The sequence below is a fragment of the Trematomus bernacchii genome, unplaced genomic scaffold, assembly GCF_902827165.1.
Source record: "Trematomus bernacchii unplaced genomic scaffold, fTreBer1.1, whole genome shotgun sequence".
NCBI lineage: Eukaryota > Metazoa > Chordata > Actinopteri > Perciformes > Nototheniidae > Trematomus > Trematomus bernacchii.
In genome coordinates, this window is record NW_022987547.1 from 8,603,659 (window position 1) to 8,614,840 (window position 11,182).

The window sequence follows — 11,182 nt, forward strand, 5'->3', positions numbered from 1 at the left end:
CTACAACAGATTAGTGTAAATAGCCAAATACCTGTGGTGTATCTATTTTTTACCCGGGTGCAAGTATACACTCACACCATTTTTTTATTATTAAAGTATTAAGATGGCAGTTTTCTCAATGAATTCAATATTCAAGTAATGACTCAGTGAATGTCACATTGATTTGATTAAAAAAAATCTAAAACGACTAGAACAAGTAAACCTAATTTACCTATTTCATCTCTGTAGTTTCTAATAACTTCATTCAGCTTATTCTAACAGAGCACTGTTTATTTGTTCCTTTTTACAATAAAAAAGGAACTGTACCTGCCAGCTGATCAAACAAAAAAAAACACAGACCGTCAGTAGAGAAGCAAAATTGTATTCTTGCGACAAAAAGCACCAAATGATCACTTTAAATTATGAAAGAATATGGACATTTACAGCAACATATTTACAATTTCTCTTAATAACATTAGGCAAACACAGACCCTATGATAATATTCCCACTGAATCAAGAGGTCAAATGTGTACAGTATAAAGAGGATAAAATGAAGATATTCAGGGGGCTACGTGGCTATAAAGTACAAAATGTTTAATCAGTGAAATGGTAGAACATAATTTTACAACACACAGAACAAACAACATTTTAAATTATACTATCAGACATGGATATTTCCAGATTTAGAAAAACAGATACGCGTTAAAAAAACAAAACAGTGTGCAATTAAAACAATCCTTTACATAAAGCAGCTAGATGGGATATGTCCGGATAAGCAGTGGTTTTAATTTCAGGCTTTAAAGTTGTGAAATTAATGTAAACAGGCAAACAAGTGGACTAATAGAAAGAAAATCATGTGACGTACAGCAGAGAAATAATGCAGCGTCTTTCCTTTTAACTTTCCCTTGCTTCTTCCATTTCCCACTAATTAAACGCAAATATTCACTAGGGATACCAGTGTCATAACGTATAGTGGTGTGTCTCGGCTACAATCATAGTCACAGTATTAAACATAAATATCTTGTATATTCGTATCCAGTTATTTGCATATTCAAACCATTTAAAATAAAGGAATCGTTTTACATGTTTGGCAAACATGCTTATTCGCTTTCAGGCAAAGACTTAGAGGAGTCTTATCATTTTAACATAACACTATAGCCAGTCGCAGATAGCTTAGCGCAAAGGAACCGAAACCCACCAACCAGCACTTTCAAAGCCTTGAATTCACTTTTTATATCTCGTTTGTTTGATTTGTAAAATTACGAGTAAAAATATCATCCATATCTGTTTTATTTATGTGCTTAGCCTCTATTTCTAAGAAAATAGTCCCGCACATAGCTCCATTTTACACTGGAATAAGAAATAACGTGTACATTAGTGAAATGGAGGTGTTCATAGGCTGACTTTGTTTTGCTTTTGTTAGAGCTCTAACAGTTATTGTTAGAGCTCACTTACAAGCTTTTTGCTAATCTGGCTTCTTGATGTGTATTTATAGTTACTTCACAAATATTAGAGCTATTTCTATTTCTTCATCTAACTCCACACCAGAAAGCGATCAAACATATTTCCCAAAATGTCAAGACATTTCTTTAAATATAAAACTGTCACATTTGGTTCTACTTCTTAATGAACAGTCATACAAAGCTGCTGATAGATAAAAACAGCTGTACAGATTTACATGCGTCATGTTCGCTCTCCAGTTAAAATGTCACTTTCCCCACCAGTAGCCCAGCTGTCAGCATTAGTTCTGTATTAGTGTTCAGAGGTGTGCCAGGGTACAGATATTTGCTAAAGGTTTAGCTGTATCCGTCGTTCCACTCCATCACCTTATCGTATTCTTGGATCTTCTGTTTGATGTGCGACAGTTTGCTCTTCAGGTACTCGCAGCGCTCCTTCTTCTCGAGGAAAGTCGGGTCCTGATTTGATAAAGCAGAAACACCGATGAGAATAAAAAATGTATGTTTGAGATACACACTTTTTACTGTATAATTCAGCTGTTCAAGGGCCGTTTGTTAACTATTATAATGAATGAGTAACGCTGGTGATATTCTCAATTTTTCTCCCCGTCAAACAAATCCAATGAAAAGATGGAAACCAACACTGAATAAATATCTACTAACAAGTATTGTGTGTGCACCACAACCTGTTATATATTTTCCTCAGTTCCATTGATTAAAAAAACATAAATGAGCCACACTGTCCAACTGGGTGACATGTTCCTGTATTCCTATGAACACACACTGTCATTACATTTGACTTAACTCTGCATATGTGTCCTGCTCTATCGAAATCAATCGCATTGACCCGAAGACACATTTTGAGCTGTATACACTGTTGGAAAGAGGAGATTCCTAGCTTTCTAATGATATCAGGATTGTTGTTGTACTCCAAATATTAAGCAAAATATGTCACATTATATAATGACTGTCACCGAGTCATCATTTTGAGAAAAAGGCCTTTAAAGTTTCCTCTTCTCTGGAATCCATCGATCTGATTGATTATTAGCGGCTAATAAATGATCAAAATAGTACGGAGGGAAAATATTTTCGTTTGGATTACTGGTCTGGGGGAAGCTTGCGAGAGTGTGTGTGTGTGTGTGTGTGTGTGTGTGTGTGTGTGTGTGTGTGTGTGTGTGTGTGTGTGTGTGTGTGTGTATTTTTGCGTTTGTGTGTATTATGTTTGTTTCCCGGGGAAAACACTCAGGAGAAACACCGGCTGTTGTTATGCCTGCTGTGACGTCAAGTTACTCCGTTCTCCGCTTGTAATTATGCCGTTACAAGCTTCAAAGTTGTATTTATCATCTGAATTTGCCGAAACAAGTTTAATATTCTGAAAGCCAAGACTTTGTTTATTTGAAATCAGATGAAAACAAACTGTAACGGACCCTGTCGTGTTATCTATGATTAATATACGCCTTACATTTATAATTTCAGCGGGAGGGAGGGGAAGCAGCGCTGCGGAACAGCAGAGTGGCGAGTGAGAGGTGCCTGTCATCTTCCCTTTACAAGCTTCAAAAATATATTTATCGTGTGATTTTGGAAATAAAAGTTTAATATTCTGAAAGCTAAGACTTTGTTTATTTAAAATCAAACAAACACCCGAACCCCGAAAAACTAGATTTTTACGCAAATCCACGTTTATTTTGAAATGAGCCGTTGCGTCCTCCGACTGATTTCGATAGAGCGGGTCACATATAATGTCCTGCTGCCACACAACTCACAAATGCACCAAATGTGGATTAATCCATGACTGAAAGCAGTGCCGAAACATGCACCTAGTTCTGTCTGATAAAAAACTAAAGTGAACAGCTGTTTTAAGAAATTACTGAGATCTAAAAAAATAAAGAAATAATCTAAATACATATTTGTGTTTTGAGAGATTTAAGTATCTATTAAGAACATATCAACATGGGCAGCAGAACAACACTGTATACAAAACAGCGGAAAAAGAGAATCGGCTCACATTTTTCTTCTTCTGGTAATCCTGAAGGATTCTGTTAATGCGATCAACCTCCTGCAAGCAGAGACAAGAGACTGAATTCAATTCAAGATCATCCATAAAGATTGAAATACATGAAGTAGTACAGTTAGGTAATACAATCAGGTGCTTGTGGATGGTGCAGAGAAGGAATTTTAGGGTGGAGGGGAAGTACAGCAGGAACAGGAAGTGCAAACAGAGGAAGTTATGAGAGGGAGAAATGAGGCACATTTTAACAACAAAAAGACTGGGTGCATATTCCAGACACACAATCATTCTCTGACAGAAATGGTTTACCCAGCACTGTCATAATACCAAACCCTGATGGTATCAGTCCAGCAGGGTTCATGTTAACTTGTGTTCATCCATGCAAAGTAGGTCCAGTGTGATGATGCACTAAGTGTGTGTGTCATTTGTTAAGGCATGGCTACCAGGAGCACACATGAGAACTGGGTGAGATTAAAAGTCCTCAATATCAATCAAATGTGTATTTGTTGGCCGATTTTAAGTGTTTGCAAAGACATTGTTAAAAATGATCTACACTTAAGGGTTTCCAAACTCAGAAACCTCTTTGAGATCATTTCTGGGGAGTGTAGTTTGTCTGAAACTTTCTGCAGAATGTAAAATATTGAAATATAAATACACTGTACAAAACAAGGAACACATCTTATGATATAAGAGTAAAAAATATTTTACCAAAACTAAAAGAAAACTGTATCTTAGCTTTGATTTTTAACAAAATAAAGTGTCTAGTGTGCACTTTACTTTTGATCAGCATCTCTAATGTCTTTATGATTAGTTAAATGAATTGGAAAATGTACCTCTAAATAGCATTTCTAGAATAAATGCACAAAAAGTCCCATGCGATAAAAAAAAATGGCATCTACATTTTGGAAGATAGAGTACAGATAGAATCTGATAAAGGAGTTCTGATTGACTATTGAGTGAAAAACACGATTGTATTCTGAGTGAGTAAACACTCACCATCTGGGTGGAAGGGTTCTGGGGCAGACTGCGCATCATGGCGTCCATCTCGTCAAACTTCTTGGCGGTGACCTGCACCTCCGCGTGGAGCTCCTTGTACTCTGCGTACTGGTCGTTGAACACGGCTCGGTACTGGTCCTTCTCCTCCTCTGAGCGGATCGTCGGGTACTTACTGCAGCACGGAAGAAGAGAACAAGTCTTTATTAACATTGGTAAACTGTATGTTAGGCAAAGCTGGACATACAGTTGTTATTTAACATCTTACCGACATAGCAACACACATATTGTACCTACTTGTCCTTGCATTTATTTTGAGCAGAACTTACCCGATGTAGTCAGGCACGATGACAGGTTTTGGGATGTGTCCTGATGGTATAGCTCCCTGCAGAATGTGAGGTGGGATGGCTTTAGGAGCGGCGTGGATGGGAACCACTGAGGAGCCTCGCACCTGCTCTGGAGCTTTGGGAATGGGAGCTGAATCTGGAACCACCTGCAGAGACAAAACAGGACAAACACAGCTATGACAACAGGATTGTAAAGATTGAATTAAGAGAGGAGCAACTTTCATGTTTAAATAAACACAAACGTGAGTATGTTTCTTTACAATAAAGCAAATTACAGGAGGCTTACCAATGATTGTGTAACTCTTATGTCGGAGGGACGCATCTGTGTGTAAAACATACAAAAATAGAATCCAGTTAACATTAGGCTTTTAATGATGTCTTACCATTTAAAGGGATAGTAGAGACATTTGGGGAAATACACTTTGTGTTGCTTTCTTGCAGAGCTTGATAATAAACAAGATATTTCTCTCGTCCGCCACATAGGAAGCTATAGTCAGAAGACGCTAAGTATAAAGCAGGGAAAACAGCTAGCCTGGCTCTGTCCACCCTACAACATCTTTAAAGCTCATTGATACACATGTTATTGTTTGTATATTTGGAAGAAAACAACATTTAAAATGTCCTGGCTAAAGTATTTTAGTGACACAGGAGAGATATCAATCTTCTCATCTTACTTTCTGCAATAAATCAAATAGATATTCTTTTAACAGATCAAAACACAAAAAATAAAAAGTAACCCAAAAGAAGAGTTTTATTATGTGGATCTCAAACCTAGTGTTGTTAAATCAGAATGTGTGTGTGTAGTGTTTTGCCCTCCAATAAACAGGTAGGACTCACTGACTCCGCCTACTCCTTCCCCCACAGCTGTAGCCCTGTATGCAAATGATATGGTGTGTTGTTGTAATGCAGTGTGTGTGTGTGTGTGTGTGTGTGAGTGTGTGTGTGAGAGGTAGTGTGTGGTGTGTGTGTGTGTGTGTGTGTGTGTGTGTGTGTGTGTGTGTGTGTGTGTGTGTGTGTGTGTGTGTGTGTGTGTGTGTGTGTGTGTGTGTGTGTGTGTGAGAACATGTTTGCAGCTTGTCTTTTAACTCATTAAAGTGAGTGATAGACAGTGTTGGATTAATCATTAACTGTCAGACGAAACCCATGTCCTAACCTTTCAAACAGAATAAATAAATAAGTGTCAGAGCTCTCACCTCCTCTTCGCCGTATTTCTCCCGGTATCTGCGTGCAGCTTCATGTCTCCACAGCTTGAGACACACCATGGCTCCGATCAGATAAACAAGCAGGGTGACAAACAGGAAGATAATGGCTGCCGTCTGGCCTGCCTCTGTTCTGCAGAACGCCCCGTTGATGCCATTGTTGAAGATCGGCAAGGAGCAAAGCCCTCCGCGAGTCGTGTCTCGAACATAGACAATGGCTGGTAAACAGAAAGCAAACATGCTATGAAGAGGGAGTCCATGCATGAAAATAAAATGTCTTGCTTTCCAAGTGGTATCTAGCAGTTTTAAGATATCTGTCTTCAAGATTTCTGATGCTATATCTCGAAAAATAACATATTTAACATTAGAGTTATACTATAATAGACTATATTACATTACTGGAAATATATTACAGATGCATTAATGTGTACACATAATTGAATTGCTAAAATAGTTCACTAATTAGAACTTTTAACAAATCATTATATTTTAAAAGCTGTAGTTATCCTTAAAATAACTCCTCAATTTCACATAAAGAAACATGCCAAATACTAGTAAAAGCAATCTTATGAATTGCTATGATCCTTAAAAAAACATTTTAAGTCTTAACCAACTCTGTACCAACAATCTATCTTTTTGGATGAAACTAGCTTTAATCTGGTACACTATGTCAAGTGGCAATCGTATTTTTTAAATATTGAACATGGTCCCTGACAAATGACTGAAATGCATACAAAAGCAACGGTAAAATTAAAACTATCTGTATGGATACATCAAGGTGAAAAATGTGTAATATGAGTGTCCAGCTGTTGCCGACCTGCAGCCATGTAAAGCAAAGCCAGCGCCAGGTTGATGGTGAACTCGGTCAGAGGCCACCAGTTGGAGTCCAGCAGGATGGTGCGGTAGTACATGGTCATCCCCAGCACCAACATGATCACAGTCACCAGCCAGGCCAGCCCTGCCACCACCAACACAAAGGGGGTCTTGGGGCCCGAGTAGTAGGACCCCCCTGTGCCTCCGCCATATAACCCTCCTCCTCCGTACGCTGCTCCAGGAGACGAGTATCCAAACATGTTGAACCACTCGTTGTCTTTGTGGATGTAAGCGCAGACGCAGGCGAACACAGCGGCCCCCAGCAGGAGCTCCACACATCCCAGAATCCTCAGCAGCCCTGACCAGGACTTCATGTAGTCGTAGCGCTGATGGTACTCCTCCACCCGCTCGCTGTAGGTCAGACCTGTGCGGTGGGTGCGCCCCGACAAGGACTCATTGCCATCCCGTAGTTCCAGAAGCTCCTTGCGTGAGTTGTAACTGCCTCCCGAGCCCCCAAAAGGATCTCGGTAGGACCCAGGGACCGGGGACTGTGGAGGAGAGCAGCGCACCCCGTCACTGGTGCTGTTGTTGTTGTTACATGACGAGTCAGGCATTGACCACGCCTGCTTACTGCTGCGGTCACTTGCTCTGAAGAAGTTCTTCCAGGAGTCTGGGATGAAGCGGTGGACGGGTTTGATATCCAAGGCGGGGTCGTCCGGGTCTCCGTTGTCCTCACTGCCGCTGGGATTTAACTCTGGGCCCACGGGGGGGTGGTCAGGGAGAGGCGGAGGAGGGAGGGGGTCGGCGCTCTGAGCGAGGCGAGTGTCTCTCTGCTCTCTCAGCGGAAGTGGATCGTAGGAGTCTGCTCGTGGTAAGGAGCCCAGTGGCACCTGGTCGTAGTACGGCGACTGGCGGACACGCTCAGTGCGTCCATAAAAGCCTCCTCCATTGGACATGAGGATGGTAGTGGTCCCTGAGAGCACACACACATTTATTTAGAATAGTTTTAATGCGTTTCAATTTGACCTACAGGTCTTTTTATCCTTATTTTAAAGCTGAAATAATAAGTTGCTCGACAACTCATTATTGTCAAATATTTTGATAGTTGATTCATCCTTTTTCAAGCAGAAACATGAGCTGCTTTTAGCTACTCAAATAAAAGGATTTGTTGCCTTTTCTTTCTGTTTATCACATTGTTCACTTATATCTTTGGGTTTAAAAAAAAACGGGATATTTAAAGATATCATCTTGAGCTCTATGTAATTGAAATGGCTATTTTTTTTTTATCCTTTTCTAATGCTTAATAGACAGGATGAATAAGTGATTAAAGAAAACTGTTAATGTTTTCAAAGCTTCATTTTAAGGTGATGTCTTGCTTTGCCAACTTAAAGTCAAAAAGTGAAACATACTCAATTTACAATCTTATAAGACATAGAAAAAGCAGAAAATCCTTGAAAAATGTGCCCGGAGACAGGAACTTGCTTGAAAATGTATTGTATGTTTTTGTCAATAAAATAATAATTTCAGCCCTAGATATACATTTTTCATCGATTCAAATCATTACCTGAACCAGGAAAGCAAAGAAAGAATAAACATGTAAGAAGGAAAAGGCCAGAAGATAAAAACATGTCCCAAACTGATGAGAAATTTGAATTAGACATTCAAGAATATCATTCATGCAAAATCTGTTTGCCCCACATACCTACGAGCTGCAGCTAACCCCCAAGTACCTGAGGTCACCAGAGAAAAAGCCCTCATGAGTGAAGATGTTATCCCAGCATCCTCCATGCAAGCCGAGTCAAGAATATATTTTTGTGCTGCCATCCAATATGAAGTAAGAATTCCCCCGTTGTTGTTGTTGTTGTTGTTGATGTTGTAATAAGCTCTCATGTGTCCTACCCAGGAATCTAAACTTATGAATAGTTGTTGCAGGCAGCACAAAAATGTATTCTTGACATTTAATCAGCCCTTAAAAGCCCATTTCTTTAATGATCTCGAGAGGTAAAAAATGATATTAACTGAGCTTCAATACCTCTTTCACACGCAGTCACTCAACACGACTTACATTGGCCTGCAGGTCAGAATGCAAACCTTGTATGAACAGACAGTGTGTCGTTGGATGGTTCACCTGCAGAGACACAACAAGACATTAAGGGCTGAGATGAGATGATGGTCGACTTCTTTAACGCTGCATCTAATGAGAATAAAAACTCTAACAATTTCCCAAATAACTGTCTTCAATGTGTGTTTTGTCCAGCCAACATTAAAAAACATACATTACATTACATAAAATTGAGAAAAGTAACAAAAAATGTAAGGTGGAAACAAAGAATGTTTCCCTTAATCAAAAATATATATATTAATATATATTATAAAATTGATAGCACCACATCAAGAAACTACATCTCAAGTAGTGTGTTGTACTATATACTTTACTAAGTACAAATATTTTCACTTTTACTTACAGGTATTACATTATTACAGTGTGGTATTAGTACTTTGTAAATAAAGCATTTGAATAATTTCTCCACCACTGATGAATTCACTCATCCTGTTCTTCAACAACACTTCAAACTTATACATTACCGTTACCCAGGAGTATATAACGCTATCAAAACTAGCTCACATAAATGCATCCATAATAATAATCCAATTCTATGATATATTCTGAAAGGGGCAACTCTACATGGTGAGTACGTTTTGTCTTTTTAATATTTGCATGTAAAGTACACTTCCTGATTACATACTTTTACTAAGTAACATACCTTTAATGCAGTACTTGTATTTGTGTTAAATAGTATGGTATTAGTACTTTTCTCCTAAGATAACGGCTCACATGGGGAAGTACTTTTGTGTACACCTACAGTAATAATGTCAGAGACTCTTGTTATGAGGAATCTGCTTTATAATAATACAGAGGTCTATAAACATCTCGGCTCTGATATAATTACATGACACTGAAGTACTGACAACAAAGGCTACATTTAAAACTCAGTCCACAGCAGGTATGTAATACATGTGTGCAGTGAAGGAGGCCTAATAACATTGCAACAAGTGTTGGCTCGCAGCCAGAGGGCTCGGTCAGGGAGAAAAGTAAATTAACACAATAACTTGACTCCGTTTAAAGGTAACTATCATGCTTCAGGTTATATTATAAAATAAAAACAGACAGTAGCTTGCTTAAATGTCGCTTTAGACAGCTGTTTAAAAAAAAAGTTTCGTTACGACAACGGCGGTTAACTTCACTCGAGGTGCCGTTAAGATAACAAAACGCTACGTTTACTGACGTTTCTTCCTTAAAAGGTTTCCGTTTCAAACTATCAAAGACTCCTTATTGATGTCTAACTAACCGCATTGATAAATAATTTTGAAATTAGGATATAAATGCAGTTATTATTCTGCCTAACCTACCTTGTTCGCCTCCTTCCTTATCCTCCTCCTCCTTTTCTTCTTCTCTCCCATTTCAGTAACTTTACACCAACAGGTCTCCGCTGACCGGACCACGTGACCTGCCCATCCCCATGACGTCACTCAGTCGGAGGGGGAAATGTACCTGTTAAGAACACCTGACAGACAGTCATACAGTGATACTCACCTGTGAGTAACCTCTCATTTATAGGACGTAGTGGAACATAGGCCTACTCACTAAATGTGTTAGTTATGATCAGTTATTGCATAATCTTGCCTGCAGTTAAATGCAGTACTTAAGTAATTACACTTAGTTACAATTCACCACTACAGGACAACATATTATAGGTGGAATTGTTTGTCATTCATGCAGAAATGCATGGAAAAATACAACAGCAAAGTTTGACATTAAATTATACAGTAATGTAAGAAAGCAATTCTAACGCATTGAATATTTGGAAGATTCCTGACATCAGCAATGGGCCAAAATAAATGAATATAAACATAAATATAAACAAGTTTAGAGTCTATTGACATTCATAAGAAATCCATAGCACAAAGCTATAACTATTTTACAAAAACAGTCCACAAGGTTATTATTATGAATATGCTTGCCGTTCCATGTGTTTGCATTCTTTATACGCTTTTTTTATATATGCTTAGATAAATGGCTTTATATTTAGCATACATACATGAAAGTGGTAATAGTCACACTGGTAATTCTGGACTTTGAACTAAATTCACCCTTATCATGGTCTTCAGTTCTATACTTATTTGTTTGATGGACTGCTGTCCATATATAAGAGTTATTCACCATCACATTTATTTTTCATGTCGTTTTATACATAGGCTGAATAGAAAAAACTAAATGCTGAATCAGACACATTTCTCACTTTTCTGTAAGAGCAGCAGCTGACCCATGTCCTCCTCAGAATATCTGAGTTTTAAAGTGTTTTCTGAGCACTAGATGGAGCTCT

The 11,182-nt window shown here is 38.6% G+C and overlaps 1 protein-coding gene across 3 annotated transcripts; it reads right to left on the reverse strand.

Annotated features, from left to right (window-relative positions):
- Positions 1-340: 340 nt before the first annotated feature.
- Positions 341-10,303, reverse strand: marveld2a (MARVEL domain containing 2a). Of its 3 annotated transcripts, none has more exons than XM_034123207.1 (9): positions 10,209-10,303; positions 8,830-8,925; positions 6,802-7,770; positions 5,979-6,202; positions 5,072-5,107; positions 4,768-4,931; positions 4,442-4,613; positions 3,443-3,493; positions 341-1,896 (listed from the first exon to the last, which is right to left on the reverse strand). In XM_034123207.1, exons 3-9 carry the CDS (start codon positions 7,751-7,753, stop codon positions 1,777-1,779), a joined length of 1,719 nt encoding a protein of 572 aa, XP_033979098.1. In that variant the 5' UTR covers positions 7,754-7,770; positions 8,830-8,925; positions 10,209-10,303; the 3' UTR covers positions 341-1,776. The 3 variants fall into 3 exon arrangements, with proteins under 3 accessions (XP_033979098.1, XP_033979100.1, XP_033979101.1); XM_034123209.1 differs by having other exon boundaries at positions 8,863-8,925; positions 10,209-10,269; XM_034123210.1 differs by lacking the exons at positions 8,830-8,925; positions 10,209-10,303 and adding an exon at positions 8,528-8,806.
- Between the last annotated feature and the right edge of the window lie 879 nt (positions 10,304-11,182).

Excerpts from the sequence above, each read along its gene's own strand:
- marveld2a (XM_034123210.1), bottom strand. The coding sequence starts at position 8,687 with ATGAGAGCTTATTACAACATCAACAACAACAACAACAACAACGGGGGA. Across the intron at positions 4,614-4,767 it reads ATCGTGCCTGACTACATCGG|TAAGTACCCGACGATCCGCT; the intron begins GTAAGTTCTGCT and ends TCCGTGCTGCAG. Across the intron at positions 3,494-4,441 it reads AGAACCCTTCCACCCAGATG|GAGGTTGATCGCATTAACAG; the intron begins GTGAGTGTTTAC and ends CTCTGCTTGCAG.